The sequence below is a fragment of the Cynoglossus semilaevis genome, chromosome 8, assembly GCF_000523025.1.
Source record: "Cynoglossus semilaevis isolate Cse_v1.0 chromosome 8, Cse_v1.0, whole genome shotgun sequence".
NCBI classification, from domain to species: Eukaryota; Metazoa; Chordata; class Actinopteri; order Pleuronectiformes; family Cynoglossidae; genus Cynoglossus; species Cynoglossus semilaevis.
Window position 1 is genome coordinate 5105512 of NC_024314.1, and position 20385 is coordinate 5125896.

The window sequence follows — 20385 nt, forward strand, 5'->3', positions numbered from 1 at the left end:
GTACAGCAGTATTTTTAATTTGTTAAATGTGCTAATGCTTTAGTTATCTTGTTGGTAATTTCAAGGTGTTGCGACTATCTTTTGAATTGCATCTTCTTGCATCTTCTACTTTTGGTGTTTAATGTGTCTATATTAATTTTATACAGATACTCTATTCTTGAATTTGTAAAAATTAATATTTGGTTAATTTACATTGACTGGAATTCTGCTACGAAATTACCCAGAACTGCCAAGACCTAAAGTGCCATCAAATTAAACAATCGTACTGTATCTTTAAAATATGTTTTTTTTTTTTGCACTTGTTCAATGATACACACACTTCAGTTCTGTGCAGAACTGTGTTGTGCTCATGGTTAATTTTATGGATTTTACTGAATTAGCTTTGTTATCTTTTGGTTAATTTCAAGATTTTGCAACTAGAAAATAAGCATTTCTTTTTTATTTTTAGCTAAATCTTTGCCATTTCCAACATTTTGTGGCACTTTTTAACAGTATCCTCTATTTTTATTTGATTCTGGGCCACTCTTGTGAAAGAGTTCTGGAAGGGTTTGGCCACTCTTTAGTAAATCACTATTTTCTCAACCATCAGAAACTAAGAGTTTAAATCAGAAGTTTCTTTTCAGTGTTCCCTCTGAGCTCATTTTTTTTTATCTGCGTTGTTCTTTCAGAATGTAGATGCACTGCAAGTGTGGGAAATTGAAAAGAAAAAAAAAAAGACACCTCCAGTTCTGCAACCTCTTGTGCACCAGGAACTAGTTCATATGCCACTCATAATTTCCTGTCTCAATCTCCTTAGCTACTGTTGCTGCAGCTCCAGATGTAATTTAGTGTTGCCAGTACCAGCAAATGTGTCTCATTTTTCTATTTTGCTCTTGTGGTTTAGATAACAACTGCTTGAGTGAGTGCTCGGACGAAAGCGTGACTAAACTGTGAAACGTGGCTTTGCCTCATGTTGTATGAGACACATTACTTTCGGCATTTTCACTCTCCGACCTCCAAACCACAGGAAAGAAGATTAGACAGACAGGAAGGAGCTGCTGCAGCAGCATCAGCATGAAACCTCATCTTGACTACACCTCAATAGCTGCTTCTTCGGTGTGCACTCAGCGTAGGTACTGCTAATTTCAAAATGGTGGTGTTACTGTATGAACCAAGTTAATAGGCATTATTTTCTTTGATAGTTGTACACACAGTTTCATCACATCCTATGGTGAGTTTTCTCATTTCTGATTTGATAGTTTATTTTTGTCTCTGGTGACTGCATAAGACAAATGTAACTCTATTGAAATCTGACTTGTGTGGCTTTTTTATTTCCTATATTTATCAACCACAGCTCTAGGGTAGAGCAAATTTCATGTCTTTAAACAACTGGAACTTTTTCTTTCTGGGCTAACTTTTTATCTTTTGTCACATTTACAGCTTTTCAACTTGTTTAACCTTTGACTGTTTTTACATTATTTCTCCCAGAGTTCTCTGCACTAAGCATTAGGCAACATGAGTACTTCATTTGGGTAGCTTAATTTTATATAACGGGGCTATCTTTTAGTATTTTCTTGCCTAACCTCTGGAAAATGTTGCTTTATTTTACTATTGATTATAATTGTTTTGGGGTTGTTTTTTTTTATTATTTGTTTTTTTTTTATTTGTATTTATTTTTTAGCTAGGTTTAGGGTTTGGGTTGACCCAACTTAAGCAGATTCTAGGCCAACCCTTCCTCAACTTTGCTAATTATCTTTTCAACTTTTGATTTCTAAACTGTGATCTAACAGAACTATTTCACACATATTTTTGTTACATTGCTAACTTTAAGTGGTTTTGACTCTTCACCAGCCCAGACTTTATAGCTATGCGCAAATAAAAAATACTGTACACATAGTTGTTAGTAGGGTGTACTACAAAGATACTAGCTAAAAATGTTTCACTCGAGTTTTGCTTTTCAGGACAAAGCAAAGGGCATTTTGTAGGCATCAAAAGCATAAAAAGTGTTTGGCCTGACCCCCGACCAGTCTGATGCCATTTTTGGAGGCTGTGTTGCGTGCATTTGAATGGTCTGTAAACTTGACAACGGAAGTTTATAGAGACTGTCATCTACTTTTAAGGTTGAGGTTTTTCTTATCTTCCTTTATGACAAGGCACACGATCAGAAATACGCTACACAGGAAAATGATCTGCTCTTTGTCACACATTATATTAATAGTTTTGTGACGTCTGACAATACCTTCTGACATTTGTTGAATTTCACTTTGAATGTTCAGAGTCAAACTAATAAAAACATGTTCACTGCTCTGGAGTCGGATGTAGAAATATATGAACCCAAATTAGAAGCTTATATTTGGACATTTACCTAATACAAAACATTTACGTATTGTGCACCTTTTCGTCTTATTGAAAAGTCCGGTGGTACTCGTCCTCGATACGGACACGTTATACAAACAATTATACAAGCTTTTTGTTTTTAGGAAATAAAAGGTGGGATGTCCTACCACACAGCTAGGCTTTTCCGGTATACCACCCAATTAGAAATGAGCGGGTTACCTTTCTTTGACCTTGGAGTTTCAGTAGTAGTTGGTCTTCCTCGGTCGAATACACCTAATTAAAAAAATATTAGATTGTATTATCCATTTTGTCAGACCAAGTTTCAATATAAAAATACCCCTGTTACCAATTGTGCTTATGGGGGCTGTCAGTCATGAACCTCGCAGCACATCACTGCCCCCTATCAGTTCGGCATAGTACTTTCAGCCTCACCCTGTAGAATTGTTCAGCGTATTCATGGCAGATCAGAAAGAATAAACACGTCACACACACTCATTAAATATATGAGACCGACTGCGGAACGTTAGCATGTGTAGTAGACGTGATGGTATATTAACTATAAAAACAGACAGTAATGGGCGTCCGCCAACAGCGCTAAATCTCGTCGCCTCTGCTCTTCGCCTGTCTCCCCTGTTTTTGAACACGAAAAGCGTAAATTCAAAGAACAAATTGATTTTCTCCTGTCATTGTTAGTATTTTACTTGTCATGGTGACAGGCGAGGCACTGCCTCCACCGACCGCACGTCTCTGGTGCAGTGATCTGTAACAATCATTCAGACATGAATGTGTAAAGGTCAATTCTTCTTAATTAAGGTGATGAAACCATAGGCGTATAATGGAAAGCATCTATAGGCGTCTATGCAGAGAGCTCTTCTTGAAGACTGTGGAACATACACACACATTGACCTGTTACGAGATTAAAGTCTCGGCAGCAGCTGTTTTCTGGAATCCTTCCTGAAGCTGTGCTCTGACATACAGAAAATAAACAGAAATTATAATAACAGACAGCGGAAACGTTTTGAGTAAATGTACTGCCGCCTACTGGGGCTATTTCTCTCTGCAGGTTTGATCCGCAGGACGCTATTGTGAATTAATTGTAGATTGTAAAAATCTATTTGAATAATAGTAATCGTATTTGAATTAAAAATGAATACATTTTTGCAAGCAGTTTTAAATTATTCGGACATATTTTCTTTTATTGGTAATCTTGAAGAACCAGTAACAACTTTACTGTATTTATTTGTAAAAACATTTATTTACGTTTATTTTTGTGTGCTGTGTGTTAGGTTTGTCATACACCTGTTGGACATTAACGTTTGGCGTGAGGTGCATTCAGTGGACATTCAGAGGGCGTAAATCCATAATATGACCCAGGGCACCAAAATGTCTCGTCCAAGGGTGAACACTTTCATCCAAATCATCCCAACCGTTTTCAAAAGAAAAGAAAACTTTTCTTTCTTAATTTCTCCAACCTTACTCTTAGTTTAAACACAATCTGACTACTAAATTATTACTAAATATTATGGGCTTTTTGTGAAATTCCCTTTTAAATAAGTAAATCTTCTAAATTAGCGTCCACCTGTTGTTAATGTCCATCAAAATAACCGTGACAAGTCCAATCAGAAAAAACCTTTAGAGAGATGCTGGAATTTTCACTTAATTAAATCTTCTAATTACAATCATACCTGAGCATCTGCTGTTTGCAGCAGATGTTGAACATTTTGTGTTGGTGTTTTTATAAATCTGAAGAGCCATCTGTTTGACAACCCGGCTTCACTGAACTGATTATTTCATTTTTAATTTGTCAAGAGCAATCTTAAAATCCAAGTCAACAAAGGGCTCTTTAACAGGGGGGTCCGTGTCCAATCAGGGTCAGCAGAGTTACTGCAGAGGGGTCGTGAACTTTCCCACATATCAACATTACTGCTGTCAAAGCTAGACTTCTGGGCCTGAACTTGGGCAGAGGGCTTATTTCTTGGCCATGGTGCGGGGCTGACTCACATGTGAAAGATACAGTACCAACTAACAAAGCTGTTGAATTCATTTACAAATTCTGAGCTGATTAAAAACATCCAACACTGTTCTGAAGTAGCTGTTGGTTCTCTACGTTAGATTAAAAACTTTGTAAGGTACTGTGTATTTGGCGCTTAGTTAGAACCCATAGTTCTTTACCTTGATTGATTGGAGTGTTTAACCATTGTTTCTTCTTGTAATTATATTTTATTATCACATTGACACAAACAGAAAGTCCTTCTAAAAGTTTCTCATGGAGACAAGAGCACATTATGACTCAATCATGGACCGAAGCAAACGAATCACATGGCAGGACGACTGCTACGTCGAACTTCAGTCCACTCCCACCTCTGTCTCTTCACAGTCAGAAGCAGAAGGTAAAGTTGTAGTTTTGTAGTAGTTGTTTTAGCAAACTCCCAAAGGTCACAACATCTGTAAAGATGTTCTCCGCTTTAATACAGGTCCCAGCTGGATCCAAACGCATCGAGACCAGCTGCTGCGTTTCACCACTCACGACTTCTTGAAGGAGATGTTAAACCATCTAAGAAAACTGGATGTGCTGAGTGCAGCTGAGGAAACAAGTATCATGCAGGCAGGTGGGCTGCACGACCAGAGTAACCAGCTCACAACTATTATCAGCAGCAAAGACAGCCAGGGGGCAGATGCCTTCCAGGGATTCATAGAAAGCTCTGATTCTCCTGTGGCTCAGCTCATCATCAACCATGGTAAGATACTGTGTTGACAGTCCAATGCTGTCAAAAGTGTTAAAAACGTTGCTGAGGACACGTCTGGTTTTTGTTCTTGTTAGCAAACAGACAGCACTCTTTATTATTTTGTCCTACTTCTACTTTCTGATCTGTCCTGCCTGATGTTGTCGTTGCAGTCTAAGGAATGTGGCCTTCTTTATGTGTGTGAAACAATATGCAGCAATTCAGGACTTTTTTTTGAAGTGAAATGCAGAGCTGTTTTTAAAAGCCATGTTGTGTTGCTCTTTAGCACATTAAGTGTAAAAAATAAAAAAAACATTGTGTTTAATGGTTGACCTATTTTAATATTTGCAATTGTGAATTGATCTATTTCTATGTTCTTGATTATTCTTTCGATGTTCCTGTTTTTACAGATCACATGGTGAAGGAGCACAAAGCGATGCTTTTGGAGCGATATGACCAACAGAGAGAGAGAGATCCAAACAGCTGTACCAAACTGAACATCTCCTCCAGGGCCTTACTCCTGGTTGATGGACTTTCTGACCTCCAGCAGAAAGAACATGACCTGATGCAGGTGGGAGCAACTCAGGGAAGGACAAGAAATCATCTCAGACAACTAGGATTGGCCAAACTACTGGAGCCCCTGACCCGGGTTAGCCTACCACCAAGAGTCTCACTCACAATAGGGGTTTCAGGGATCGGGAAGACCACCTGGGTCCGGCACTTTGTCAAACAGTGGAGCCAGGGAAGCATCTGTTCGGACGTGAGCTTCGTGTTTCCGTTTACCTTCAGTGAACTTAACTCAGCGGAGAAGTTCTCAGTTGAGAAACTACTGAAAATGGCTTTTCCCCATTTAACAGACCCATGTCTGATCTTCAGTGGCTCATGTCGGACCCTTCTTATACTTGATGGTTTGGATGAATTCTACAGCACTTTAAATTTCTCCGATGCAGCGGCCTGCAGTGATCCAAAGAAGGAGTTATCAGTTGACGACTTGCTGACTAACATTATTCGCGGGAACCTGCTCCCTGACGTGGCAGTGTGGCTAACCTCCAGGCCAAGAGTGGCCTCTCTCATCCCTGGAGGACTCATAGACAGGGTGACTGAGATTCCAGGATTCAGCCCTGGTGACGTCCAGATTTTCCTGCAGCACTATTGTGCAGAAAAGGATTTTGCCACCAAAATATGGGCACACTTGGAGGAGCATAAAAATGTCATGGTCATGTGTTACATACCCAGTATTTGCTGGATTGTAGCGGATACTCTAGTATACATTATGCAGGGTGGAGCACAGGATGGTCTGCCAAGAACTTGCTCTGAGCTGTACGCACATTTCTGCGCCATGAAAGCAGAAGTCGGAGAACCCAGAGGCAGGGAGCCCGTCAGATCAGAGCAGCTCCATGGGAACAATCGTAAGCTGCTGTGGAGTCTTGGACGAATGGCATTTTATGGGCTTCTTAAACACAAGTACGCGTTCAGTGAGCTGGACCTCAGGGCCAACGGAATTGATCCCCTGTTGAGCCAAAGCAGTTTTGGTACAGGTGTTCTGGTTCGAGAGAAGTCGGCTGTGCTGATGACATACCGATTTATTCATCTGAGCCTGCAGGAGTTTCTTGCAGCCACTTTTTATCTTGTCTCCTCCAAGCGTGCAATCTTTGACCTATTCTCAGAGAGTGCCATGTCATGGCCCAAAATCGGCTTTCAAAACCACTTCAAAAATGCCTTTCAGCACACGCAGCAGGCTGAAGGTGGGCACTTGGACGTGTTTGCGCGCTTCCTGACAGGTCTGCTGTGTCCAGTGGCTCTGAGGCCTCTTGCTGGGCTTCTGTCTCTGGGTAAAGATGATGGTTCACAGAAAACCTGGGCGGCAGGTTATTTACACAGCCTCCTGGTCAGCGGGGGTGCTGTGGTGTCCCTGCGTACTGTCAACCTGGCATATTGTTTACAGGAGCTGCAGCACACTGAGCTGCTGCGGAGCGTGGAGGAGGATTTAAGGCTTGGCAGCCTGTCAGGGAAGTTATCGCGGGCTCAGTGCGTGGTGCTGGGATATCTCCTGCATGTGTCTCCAGAGTGCAGCGAACAGACCAACCTATCAGGCTCTTTGAACTACTCTACAGTCAAGTGTTTGCTCCCACAGTTGTTCTACTGCAGCCACCTCAGGTGAGCCCCCCGCCACTGTAGGTGTTGATTTTTTTATTAATGTCAAGAATAGTAGAATACTAGAGCGGTGCTTTGTTTCTCCATCTCCTACAGGTTAGAGAACAATCACTTCAAAGATGATGTCATGGAGCTGCTGGGAAGTCTGCTCAGTGCCAAGGACTGCCATATTGTGAAGTTAAGGTGTGAAAATTCTCCTTTTAAAAGCAGACAACATTAACCAGCATTAGCATTAACCACCAAAAAAAAAAAAAAAAACATTGATCTTACTCATACTGTACTCATATAACCTCTCCTCCACCCCCTCAGCTTGGCAGAGAATTCCATTGGCAGTAAAGGAGCGAAAGCACTGAGTCGAGCTCTGTTGGTGAATAGAACTCTGACGTCGCTCAAGTGAGATCTACTTGTCCTTCTTTCACATACTGTGTAATATTTTACCAATAAAAACATAACCTTCTAAGTGAAGGTTTTAAGAAAATTGTAAGGCATTTAGAAACTTTCAGATGCAGACACTTTGTTGAAGACCTCCTATATATATAATTTTTTTAAAATCATTGTTAGTTTTTACTTGTCTGTTTGACTGTAGTCTGCGGAACAACAACATTGGTTCTAAAGGTGCGAGGTTTTTGGCAGAAGCTCTGAAAATGAACCAAGTTCTGGTGTCGGTCAAGTGAGTGCATGTGTTTATACTGCTGCATATCTCCGCGCACGTACAGAGGTACTTAAAAACTGATAGAAACTGCCAGAATGACACTTGAGTCTCCAGCTTTCAGAGCAACAACATTGAGGAGGAGGGCGCCCAAGCCCTCGCAGAAGTGCTGCAGTGCAACCGCAAACTGGTGTCTCTGAAGTGAGTTTTGGCCCAGTTTAACTTTCTGATCTCCAGAGGCTTTGAGGATCATGCAAAAGCGTTTTGTCTCCAATGTTTGTCTATGTTCTTTTTTTTTAGTCTCAGCAAGAACACAGTTGGAGGAGGTGGAGCCAAAAAAGTTGCAGAAGCCCTGAAGATGAACCAAACCCTGACAAAGTTGATGTAATGCAAACACACCACACTTGGTTACACCCACGAAGACTGTGATTACAGATTGTGTAAATAACAGATCAGATTGTGTTTTGACTGTATATGAGAGCAGATAAATGGATGGTGAAAATGTGTTATAAAATTAGAAAATGATCAATTTATTTGTTTATTTCTAAGTTTTTGATATTTAGATGGTGCTCATTTAATTAATTAATAGTATATTTCTGGAAGGCTGCAGCGAATTATTGGTTTTTAGTTATTTTTAATGGGGAAAATGCAATCGAGATAAGAGTGGATCGACACATGAGTGGTGTTGTGGAACGGATTAGGCGTCCACTGTGTACACGCGTACACACACACACACACACATATATATATATATAAAATCATATATCCTTATTTCTCTGAGTTACATTTCTATTATTTTTTTACAGCCTTTCCAGCAACCACCTCGGGGACAAAGGAACGGTTGCACTCGCAGGGGCTTTGACACTCAACCACAGTCTGCTCTCACTTGAGTGCGTATCACAGTGACCCTGTCATCACTTCTCCCTTTCAGTGAATTTCAGTTGAGCAACTTTTGCCTTTGTTTTAATTCAGACTGCAGAGTAACTCCATTAGCAACAGAGGGATGGCAGCCTTAACAAGTGCACTACGGCAGAACCACGGCCTTGTCTCCTTGAAGTGAGTAACAGAGCTGTGATTCTTTTCATTTTTGCATTCACAACACAAAACCAAAAGGTTAGTGGCAGGAGACTAACCCAGCTTACTGAAAAACATGGTTGGAAGGAGTGATGACTCTTGCCAGTAGATCAAAAGCAGTTTTCTTTTTCTAAATTGGAGGTAGATCAATTATTCATTCTTTCCTGAGGAGTAGACTGTCTGATCAACCAGCATGACTTCAGTTTACTGACTTATATACTGACTAAGATAAGAATATTCTTTGTGTGATTTAATTCTTATAACATTCTTATAATGTTGACCATTTGTAAGAATTCTAAAGCCCTGTCTGAATCTTGAAAAAAATCACCAAATTCTTGCCAAAATTACAATCACGACGGGTCACTGAGTGCTGCTTCTGCTTCTAGTGTTGTTAAAATTATTTTGTTCTAACAATTGTATTTATATTTTTTTAGTTTGCGGGAGAACTCAATCGGAGTGGAAGGTGCGAAGAATATGGCTCGCGCCCTCCGAGAGAACAGCTCTCTGCAGGACCTCGAGTGAGTGGTCTCATTATCACCTCCCTGTAAAGGTTGTTTATTGTCACACTAGTCCACAGAGGCCTGGAGATAACTTCTGAGTAAATGTCACACCATCGGTGGACAACTACAACTCCTCTGAAATAACTTTAGCTTACTGTAATTGGTGACACATGTATGTGTGTGTGTGTGTGTGTGTGTGTGTGTGTAACAGCCTCACAGCCAACCTGTTGCACGACGAAGGCGTTCAAGCTATAGCTGAGGCCATTGAGTTCAATCAGAGCCTCGTCTCCTTACAGTAAGTGATTCTGTGGTGTAGCTGCATAATCCAGAACCCCTCGCCCATCCTGTTAGTAAGATGAGGGACCATAAACACTGCAGCAGCTGCTGACACCTACTTAGAACACAGCAGGGATTTAAGGCACATCTAGAATACAATCTCTCAATGTAACATCAAATGAGCTGAAGTGTTGGGGGCGGGCTCTCAATCAGTGTTGCAGCGTTCATATACTGTAGCCACCATGGAAACACGTTCGACCATAACATAATGTTTTTGTTCTTGTCTATGCTTTCATTGTGTGAAGTCCAAAAAATTACAATTTCCTAGCAAAATTTGACAATGTGTAAGGGTCTTAAATAACTTAAAAAAAGAAGAAAGAAAAGGTTAAACAATTTATTTGGTTTAAAACAGATTAGCGACATTAGCATGATTATTATCATTAGGGCACAGAAAAAAAGAACAACTGTTTTAATATATTATTTAAATATCGATATTTTTTTAAAGCTGTTGTCGTATTCGCTGCATGGACCCACATTACAACCCAGAACATGATGTTTCTGCCTGTGAATTTTCTTTCTTTCTTCTCAGTCTCCAGTGGAACTTCATCAAGGCTAACGCCACTAAAGCTCTGGCCCACGCTCTGCTCTCCAACAGCACGCTGCAGCTCCTGGAGTAAGACAAGTCATACCTCATTAGCATGTCCATGTTGGATTTCATCATCTTCCCTTTTCTACTCTTTTCTTAGCATAAATTGCTCCGGTAAAATGGTTTTAGAGTGAGATATGTTTTCAGAATGATGCACATAAATTACCAAGTAGTTTGTTGTAAAGATTCTATCCATCACTTTTGCTGTCACTGGTAATAACACTCAAGGTTTCTTGTCAGTCTACAGGAGAATGCCATTGGAAACGAAGGTGTCATTTTTCTCGCAGAAGCCCTCAAAGTCAACACATCGCTGCAAACAGTATGGTAGGAATTATAACTCTGCAAAAACGTTGGACTATAGCTGAATAAGAACACTTGCAGTGCGTGTGTCCTAGTACAAATGTCACTGCTAATTTCATAGTCGTAATAAGACCAAATGTAGCAAAGTGAACCACCTGGGGACAAAATAAAACCAAAGACAAATTGACCTTTTGTGTTCTATTGGAAAAAATGGGCATTTAGTTCATTTTTGAAGCTACAACTTCAACTCCATCATTGTCACCCTTTAGCAGGCTAAATTTGAACAATTTTTCTATTGCCAAAGTCAGTACTGTATTCTGATTAAACAAAAGCTAAATTAAATTCTCTTTTTTTTAACTTATTTTGTGGCATAGCTTTTTTATCTATGGCTTACGTTAAGTAAATATTTTGGTTAATCTTTGTAAATCTTTTGACTAGTTAAATCTTGTTTTGTTTTTGGCTAGTTTAGATGTTTTTGGGTTTGTCTTACTTTTTTACCTTGTTTTACTGGCATCCAACTTTGTTGTCTTTAGGGTAAATCATAATCTTTTGGTGATTAGCTATTACAGAATTCATCTCAACCACATTTTCAGTTGGATACATTAGAGCAGGTGCAGGGGTCTCGCTGTTTCCATCATTTTTGCAGTTATTTTTGCTCTGTGTTGTGTTTTTTCTTCTTGTCAGTATCCAGGGAGTTTCAGCAGGCACAAGTGGCGCCACTGCCATGGCAAAGGCTCTGATGACCAATCAAACCCTGCAGAACCTGGAGTGAGTACACACCAACACATGATCATGTCTGGCTGAGGTGTTTTAATGATGAGCAGTATTTAGTAAATACTAAAAATGTGTTGAGAGTTGAGGAGCGCTACCTTTTTACCTCTCTACCACTGCACATACAGCTGATTGCAATCAACAGACGAAAATGATGGTGTGAATTGACAACATGCTCAATAATGAGTCATGGATCTTGTTCTTCTTTTACCCCATAGGCACTCGCACATCCCATAGCAACACTTGGACACTGTAGTCCATCACACGGCCACCTATTGAAACACACATATAGACCTTTATTCAATACAGAGTGAGCCATCAGCCTGATGCTGCATATCCTAGTCTTAAAACAGAGAACATCCATGGATTGAATGGATTATGTGAATGTTTCTGTGATTTTTAATTAGCGTCAGAACATTGCTTTTGCTATTGAGTTTTTATATTAAAATGTTTTTTTTTTCTTTTTGCTCGACTCTACAATTTTTGGGAAGTTCTCTGAACCATAATTATGGACAGGTGCTTCATTTAGGCTCTGATTAAAAACACCAGAGAGCTGGTTGAACTGAAGCTAAGACATTTTGACTTCCAATATTCCTAAACCTGCCCAGGTTGGTTAGTAGATATTGACATGAAAGAGCTGAGAGCAGCTCAGAGTAAAGTCATCTTCATTTTTAACAGAGTGAAACAGCACATCACAGCAGTGGCAGGTCTGGTCTTTGATGTCTTTAAAAGGCTCTTTCATTTCAGCCTGATTGTTGTTTTTGTTTTGCTGTGTGAATTATCCAACACACTAACTGCTATTATGTTTTCTATCTGTATTCTCTCAGTGTTCGTGGGAACGCAATAGGGATGGAGGGAGCGAAAGCTCTGGCTAATGCCATGAAGAAAAACAGAAGCCTCAAGTCTCTGAAGTGAGTCCTTACTGGCATCTGTGCTGAGAAACAAAACCACGTTACCATCTCACAGGGACGAAGAATTAACTTTACTAAAAAAATCATTCAGACTAGGATCTGAGGAATCTCATTTTTAACACATGGTCAACGTTTTTGGTGGTCTGACTTGTATAAACATCAACGCTTACTAAACATCACAATTCTGTTGTCTGGCACACATCGAACAACCCAGGGTGAGTGTTTTAGGGATCAGGCTTGTTATCTGAGAATTACTGTGTTAGCAAACCCTGAAAACTCCCCACGCCCTGGGCCTATTACCAAAGTGCAGCTCCTTGTTCCTGTGTATCTATAGTCTTCTAAAGTCTTTCAGTTTTGTATGCAGAGTAATTTTCTTTGGAGGATTTAAAAACGTACTGTTTTTTCTCAGGATTTGAAGTGTCAGTGTGATTATAATGAATATTACTGTGAACTGATGTAGTAATGTTCTTTTGTGTGTCTTTAGTCTGCAGGAGAACAGTCTGGGAATGGATGGAGCCATTTTCATCGCAACAGCATTGAAAGGAAACCACCAGATGACGTACATCAAGTAAGCTTTAAAATAAACCCCTAACACAGCCCTATTCTTGACTGAACACAGAGTTTTCAAAGGACTTGTACTGAATATAATATAAAACACTGCACATGTTTGTAAAGTTTGCAGGGAAATGGGATTGGTGAATCGGGAGCAAAGGTCATATCTGATGCGATTAGAGCCAACGCTCCGAGCTGCGTGGTTGACATCTGAGGGAGGAACTCGCAGCTTTGAGTGGAGAGTTCTCGCACTGTTTTCACTGTGAGACGTTGAACACTCACGGCTGTACAACACAGTCGATGTTGTCTCTAACCATAAGCCTGTACTCATATATACATATTTGATGTAAGGCACCAGCTTATTTTGTTCTATTGTAAGTAATTATCTAATTTAATCTTCTTTGTAACAAAGTGTTATCAGCTAACTGATGTTTTTTTGTAAATAACAGACAGAAAAGCTGTTGTTTTTTCTTCTAGCCTCTATTACCAATTATCAAGTACAAGGTCATAGTTGTTGTCATTTAATTCATTTTTGAATATGCACAACAGCAGTGAAAATGTTGGCTGGACATTAAAAATGTACATGTGGAAATGTCCAACATGAGGTGGTCACTAAAACCAAAGATCATAGAGGTAACTGGATATGACACATTTTAACACACATTTGAAGAGACAGTGACGTGAAACCAAATAATATCGTCATAAATAAAAAGATGTCTACTAACAATTTAACAATTTCTTCTCTGTTCATTTAGGATATAAGTTAAAACTTTAATATTACATAGAATCAAGGTAACTTTGCTAATATAGTTCCAAAATAATAACAATCATTAGCATTACAAAAACACAGGCACTAAATGAGAAGAAAAACAAATTATGAATTATGGCCTCGAATGTGACAGGAAAGGTGCTGTGACTTTTATATTCTGGCCTTGATGCTTGTGTTGGACTGAACATTAATTACATTTCCTCACATTTTGTCCCATCTCCAAAATGCATCACTTCACAGAATGTATTAGTGACAAAGCACCTCGTGGCACTTTTGTGCTGGTTGACCTCTCTGTTCCACATCACAAAGTCTTCAGAATAACAAACATGTTTCATATTTTATTTTACAGATACATTTTTATAACACCTGAAGGATTTAGGGTAAATATTTTATAAACACAGTGCTTTTACTAACCCTCTGCAAACCTGTAGTTTTTTCCCTACTTACTTCAACACATACACACATCATTTATTTATTTTTTTAGCTAGTTTGTTGGCCATTTTTGGATTTTTTGCAACTCTCTATTTATATTTTTTGTTGAATGTTTGAATGGTTTTGTTAAGTATGTTTGCGTAATTACCTCATTTAATAATTTTAATTAAATGTTTATCTTTATTTTAATCATTATATTTATAACAAACATTTAGGTTTTTTCAAGTTCTTTTACATAAATATTTGATCATTTTGATTCTTTTGTCCCAATCTTTAAGCAATTTTTTAATAAACATTTCCATCCTCGCTTTAACACAACGGTATCTTAAAAATGGGTTTGTTATAATTATTATTTTTCATTAACATTTATCATCATTACCTCTGCGTGTCCCAACTGGCAGCACATTACCTTGCCTGACCACAGCCTTGTTAGAACCTGGTTTTGCCCCATTTGGGCACCAGGGGAGCTCACATGTTGGACCATCCATCCATCCATCCATCCATTTTCATCCTCTTATCCGTTACCAGGTCACGGGGGCAGCAGTCTCCACGACCACCACCCAAATCACACTGCACCGTACCAACCCCCCTGAACCTTCCTGCAGGTGGTCAGTCCACTGGAAGGTACCAACCGCCCTAACTGGGATTCAAACTTACCCAGGAGGTGAACCCTGGGGTTCCACACCAATGACAGAGATGTTGCCTCTGGGCCAAAGAGCCACTGTTGGACCAAAACAAACAAACAAAAAAACAACAAAATCAATAACAAAGCCAGCAACAAGCCAAAGAAAAACCATAGGGGTTTACGCACACACAGACACACACAGAGCGAGACTGAGTGAGAAACAGAGAGGGGGGGTTGGGGGGGGGGGCAATGTCCTAAACTGCCAATCAATAAATCAATAGCTGTAGTTGGTTTTGTTTCCCTGTTTTTTTATTATTATTATTTCAACTTGCATGATGCAATAATGTACTATATATAATACACATTTCCAGCTGTCGTGGACTGACTAGCCTGTCATAACTGAAGAGGCGGCATTAATCCTCAATGGAATATATTTCTGTCCTCAGCCATACTGTAATCATATGTGCTGAGCCTGGTATGAATAGAGTATTTCTATGTAGGTGCTCAGTCATCAAGGTCATCTTATCCAGAAATAGAGTATATGGGAATGGATGGAGTACATTTGATTTATTAAGCAAGACACTATGGAGGACAAAAGACATAGTACACTGAGAACAAACGCAGCCTAATGACGACCTTTAGAAAAGAACATGATGTGAAGAAAAGGGATTTAAACACACTTCCATTTCTTTCAACTTTGTCTGCGCAGCATTAGGTGAAGTGGACGCAGGAGAAAAGTGAGTGTGTTCAGATATATGTGACCAGTCCTTTTCATTTAGATTTCCTGCAGAACTAATCGCTGCAATCAGAGACGGCTGAGAGACTGTGGTAATCATACTTATACTTACATTTGCAGCTTTGAGTTTATAATTAACAAGGCTTTAAATATGTCAGTTCCATGCTCGCCTACAATTGTGTGTGTGTATATATATGTATATTTTTTTAAATATTTTATTTTATTAAACCCTAAAAGTTCATGCACTCCACAGCTTCCCCAGGCCGTACAACTGAATGGACGCCAGTCCTTGGTTGAGCACTCATTACTAGATATTTCCTTGTATCACGAGGAAAATCTTCATTAGTTGCAGACTCGTTATATGGGAACACTCGTATTTTGGAAAGCTCGTATCTAGGGGGTCCACTGTAAACGCTTTGTTGGTGTTATCATCACGGCTGCAGGATTTATTCTTTCTGTGTGACAGTCACACCATGTTCAGTGCACCACAGTGACATCTAGTGGCTGGTGGATTTGAATCTGCAACTTTCCAGACACAATTCCTCCTTTACAATTTCCTTGCTTTACCAGGCCAACACTGACCTAGCTCTGGAAATTAAAGAGAAATAAATACCAATAACAAAACAACAAGAAGTAGAATATACACTTCTCAGCATATATGAGAACTATCTACATACTATACTATATACACAGGTATTTACTATGGAAGAATACACTTCAAAATACTGCCACAAATGTCGGCCAGCCATTGATTGCAAGCAAGATGTGTTACTTTGCTCTCGAAAAAGAGTTATTTTTAAAGAAATAAAATAACTTTAAAGAAAAGCCAAACTTAAGATGACACAATTCTAAATAGTAATAATTCAACCACAGGGGATTATAATTATTGACTTAGGAGGTGTCTACCAGGCAGGGTAAAGAGTACAAAAAGCGTAAAAGCCCAATGGGACCACAATGAAAGAAAAATGACACCAAAACCTCAGAAAGAAATTTATATCTTGACATAAAACCAGACAGGAGATCAGCAAAGCTTTCAAGCTCAGGCAGAATACTGCTGCAAAAGTGACACAACATTTTAAGAAAAATGGAAGAGCAACCATCTCTCAGAGACGCCCTGGAAGTTAACATCTGGACAGGAGTGTCTTCTGATGAAAAAGGTTAACTGCAGTTAGCTAAAGAGGTAGCAAGCCCAACTGGAATGACCTGGTGGTGGCAGTGTCTTGTGTGGGGCTGCGTGAGTGATGCAGGTGTGGAGGAGCTGCCTATCATTGATGCTACCATGAACTCACAGATGTACTGCTTCATATTGAAGGAGAGCATTTCTAAAGAATAAAGTGGAGGGGATTGAATGGCCAAGTGTGTCTCCTGATCTGAACCCAACTGAACACCTGTGGTGGGGGATTCTGAAGAGACAAGTTGAACATCATTCTCCAACTGATGATAGATGTTACAATATGTTCATTCCATGTCCAGAAGAGGTGCTGTCCTCAGAAATCACAGTGGTCACACAAAATACTAGCAGTACTAGTTTTTGGTGTATTCGTTGTTTTCAAAACTGAAGATTTTGTGAACCAAGTTAGATTATTATACTTACTTTCGTGTCATGGAGTTAAATAAATGTTCACTGAAACTTAGCCTTCTGGAAATTTTGGAAATGATTCTTGTGTTCATTGAGATATTGATTAAAATGGGACTTTTCGAAGGGGTGTACTCATTTGTGCTCAGCACTGTAGGTAGGCCAGAAATGGGTTGAGGTTAGCCAAAAGATAATTACAAATTTTGGTCAAAGTTCCCTGGAGAGGTGGAAAAAACCTATTTCACAGAACTATAAAAGACCTTTTGAGAAAAATATAATTTCCTGCTGTGGTTGGAGGCAGTGAAAAATGAATTGTTAAAAGGGGTGGACGCAGCAATCCATATCAAATTTAAAAGGTTTTCCATCAAATCTAAATTGCACGTCTGTTTCACCATAATTGAACTAAAATGATCAGAAATCATGTTGTCAGGCATCAGCAAACGACTTCATGAGATCTGAGAAATGACAACTTATTCTCTTAAGCACCCCAAAAAAAGATATTATTAGATTAATAATAATAATAGAATTAATAATAGAATTAATACAAATAATAATAATAATAGAATTACTAAATGTGTATTAAATCACCTGGAACCTTTAAAATCCTTTCACCACAAATACTTGCTTCTTTTCCCTTATTCAAAAGCCAAAGAATATACACCAGTTGTACAGTTACACCATCCGACCTACAGTATCTGGGAACTTCAGCAGCCGGAGGCTCACACTGAGGAGCCACATATTTATTTCATGAAGAAATGGCTAAAAATAAACAAGGTAATTTGATTATTACACTAGACTGTTGAGTACACTGGACCTAATAACACTGGGGAGCGGAGTGGTGGTTGTGTTCTTTCTGAATGCACATCATTTGTGATTATGGCTAATCTCCTCACAAAGGAGAAATGTTCATTTAGCCTTGTTTGGATATATATTTAAGTCGTTGGGTTTAAGGTTGGCTCTGTTTTTAAAAAAGTGGACAGTCGTGCTGCAACTGCAGCAGTGGTCCTCAGCAGGCGGCCTTTATTGTGATGTTGTTTGTCTATTATTATTATATTAGCTCACTAGGGTCGGTTGATGCATGGTAGTAGCCTGTGCATGTATTATAGTAGTATATGTATTCAACAGACAGTGTTGATATTGGCATTGGTGTCAGATGATAAAGTAAGTTGTATGTAAATGGCAATGAGCAATCTGTGCTAATATAAAACACAGTTGTATACTATATACAGTATGTAGGTGGTTATATCTGCTGTACCTCTGAGGACCCCTGAGCAAGAGGGCTGTGGGTTTGATTCCAGATGAAAAACAATGACTGTTTTTGTTTTGTTTTGTGTTTTTCGTACATCTGAACAAATTACGTGAAATGCCCCTAAAAACACATGCTACACATCTTTTAGGCATGATTAATTTTGAAATTATGCTAGGTTATCTTTTAGGCATGATTAATTTTGAAATCTTTTATTGTTTTTTGAATAACCTTGTGTCAGTAACAGGATTCATTTTCATATTTGCTATTTTATTTTTAGCCATTTTTCACCCTGTCTGGGAAGATTTCTTTTCTAACGCTTGACTAAAATGATTCATACATTTCGGTGCTGAGACATTTGGGTTCATGTAAATCGACCTTCATTCCTTGTCTTATACTTTTGCAATGTGTACTGTATTAAGTAGCACTAAAACTTTTTATGAGGTAAACATCTGAAAAGTCAATTTTTCCACACTATTTCTCAGCTAGTTGGCTTTTCAAAAGGATATTTCAGGTAAAAATATACAGCTTGACCCTTTCTTTATGACTGAGTGGGTTCTAGACAGGAGTTGTCGAATGTTTTCATTAAATGCAGATCACAGCGGAATCAAAAAGCTGATGCTGATCCCTTTTCTTTTATGAATAAAAATATGTCAAAGCAAAATACTATGTCCAACCATCTTCATCTGCTCATCTGTTATCGGGGCAGCAGTCTCCACGACCGCCACCCATATCACACTGCACCGTCCCAACCCCCCTGAACCTTCCTGCAGGTGGTCAGTCCACTGGAAGGTACCAACCGCCCTAACTGGGATTCAAACTTACCCAGGAGGTGAACCCTGGGGTTCCACACCAATGACAGAGATGTTGCCTCTGGGCCAAAGAGCCACAAAATGCTATGTCTCCAGGATATCAAATACATCCATGAGTAAATCCATCTTTACATTATATATGACCAATGCAAGAATTTAGATTGTCACCAGGGGAAGTCTGATGTGAGTGATGAATAATAAAATGCTGTGTGAATTCTATTATCTTCACAAAAAGTGTCCCAATAAAAACTACTGTGAGAACCCAAAGAACACTGTCCTCACTGTGAAAACATAACAGGGATTATTTTTCTGGAAATGTTTGACTTGACTTGGCTGCAAAATAATTAGTTTCTGTAAGAAAAAGAAAACCTTTTTTCTCAGAAGCACATATTGTGTGACATATTAGCTCCTGATAACTGAGCTAACTCTTCCCTTTCTGCTGCGTTTCTTCTACAGTAGATCACTAGGGCTGAATCTAAACTGAATTTTTAACCCGTCCAATATTTGAAGGACACAGTGTGTGTCTTTTTAAATTCTGGGCAGATTAAATACATGATGATGGTAATCGATGCCTGTTATTTTGGAGTAAATGGACGCTTAGAAATTGGTTGAAATGTGGAGCAGAGTAGATTTTATTGACATTTCTGGAGCAAAACAAAGTAATGAAGTGTGTGTGTGTGTGTGTGTGTGTGTGTGTGTGCTTGCATGTGAGGAACAACTTTGTGAAGAAACATTTTCTCAACCTCACGTTCTGTGAAAGGCGAGGACCTAATTAAAGTGTTGAGTTAGAGTAGGAGCAAACAGGTATATATTTTTATTGTGACTTGACGAGTCCTCACAAACCTAGAGGGACAAGCACGTGTGTGTTGTGCAGACAAGGATGTGGAGACGAGCTTTGTTCAGTGTTTGAGGACAATTTGTGGGTCCTTGAAAACATTTTGTAGGTGAAAGAATTTATATTAATGTGGGCTTAGGGTAAGGTGAAAGGCATATAGTAGACATGTAGTTCTGATATTTGTGTCAATAAATCAATAAAGGTTGAAGACAGGAATTTTAACCTGTCTTCTGGTAGTCCTCAAAAAAATCTGTAAGGACAAGTATGTTGTCTGTGTGCATGTGCGTCTGTGTGGTCGCACACTGAGCGTTCAGTCAGTGACAGCACGTCGCTCTGAGTGCAGCAGGAGCAGCAGCAGCAGCAGCAGCAGGAGCAGCAGCAGCAGCAGCAGCAGGAGCAGCAGCAGCAGCAGGAGCAGCAGCAGCAGCAGGAGCAGCAGCAGCAGCAGGAGCAGCAGCAGCAGCAGGAGCAGCAGCAGCAGC

At 39.4% G+C, this 20385-nt stretch overlaps 1 protein-coding gene across 4 annotated transcripts; it reads left to right on the top strand.

Annotated features, from left to right (window-relative positions):
* The first annotated feature begins 73 nt into the window (after positions 1-73).
* Positions 74-13726, top strand: nlrc3 (NLR family, CARD domain containing 3). 4 transcript variants are annotated; one of them, XM_025057727.1, is made up of 20 exons: positions 74-1108; positions 1182-1210; positions 4561-4706; positions 4791-5054; positions 5450-7196; positions 7290-7376; positions 7503-7586; positions 7780-7863; positions 7960-8043; positions 8143-8226; positions 8649-8732; positions 8815-8898; positions 9351-9434; positions 9628-9711; positions 10282-10365; positions 10579-10662; positions 11323-11406; positions 12237-12320; positions 12805-12888; positions 12996-13726. In XM_025057727.1, exons 3-20 carry the CDS (start codon positions 4583-4585, stop codon positions 13084-13086), a joined length of 3405 nt encoding a protein of 1134 aa, XP_024913495.1. In that variant the 5' UTR covers positions 74-1108; positions 1182-1210; positions 4561-4582; the 3' UTR covers positions 13087-13726. The 4 variants fall into 4 exon arrangements, 3 of the variants coding, with proteins under 3 accessions (XP_024913495.1, XP_024913497.1, XP_024913496.1); XR_003050367.1 differs by lacking the exon at positions 12996-13726 and adding an exon at positions 11628-11719 and having other exon boundaries at positions 74-1210; positions 12805-12862; XM_025057729.1 differs by lacking the exon at positions 1182-1210 and having other exon boundaries at positions 74-1112.
* The last annotated feature ends 6659 nt before the right edge of the window (positions 13727-20385 follow it).

Coding starts and splice junctions, on each gene's coding strand:
- nlrc3 (XM_025057729.1), top strand. CDS start 4,583: ATGGAGACAAGAGCACATTATGACTCAATCATGGACCGAAGCAAACGA. Junction 5,055..5,449: donor TCAGCTCATCATCAACCATG/GTAAGATACTGT, acceptor CTGTTTTTACAG/ATCACATGGTGAAGGAGCAC. Junction 7,587..7,779: donor AGAACTCTGACGTCGCTCAA/GTGAGATCTACT, acceptor GTTTGACTGTAG/TCTGCGGAACAACAACATTG.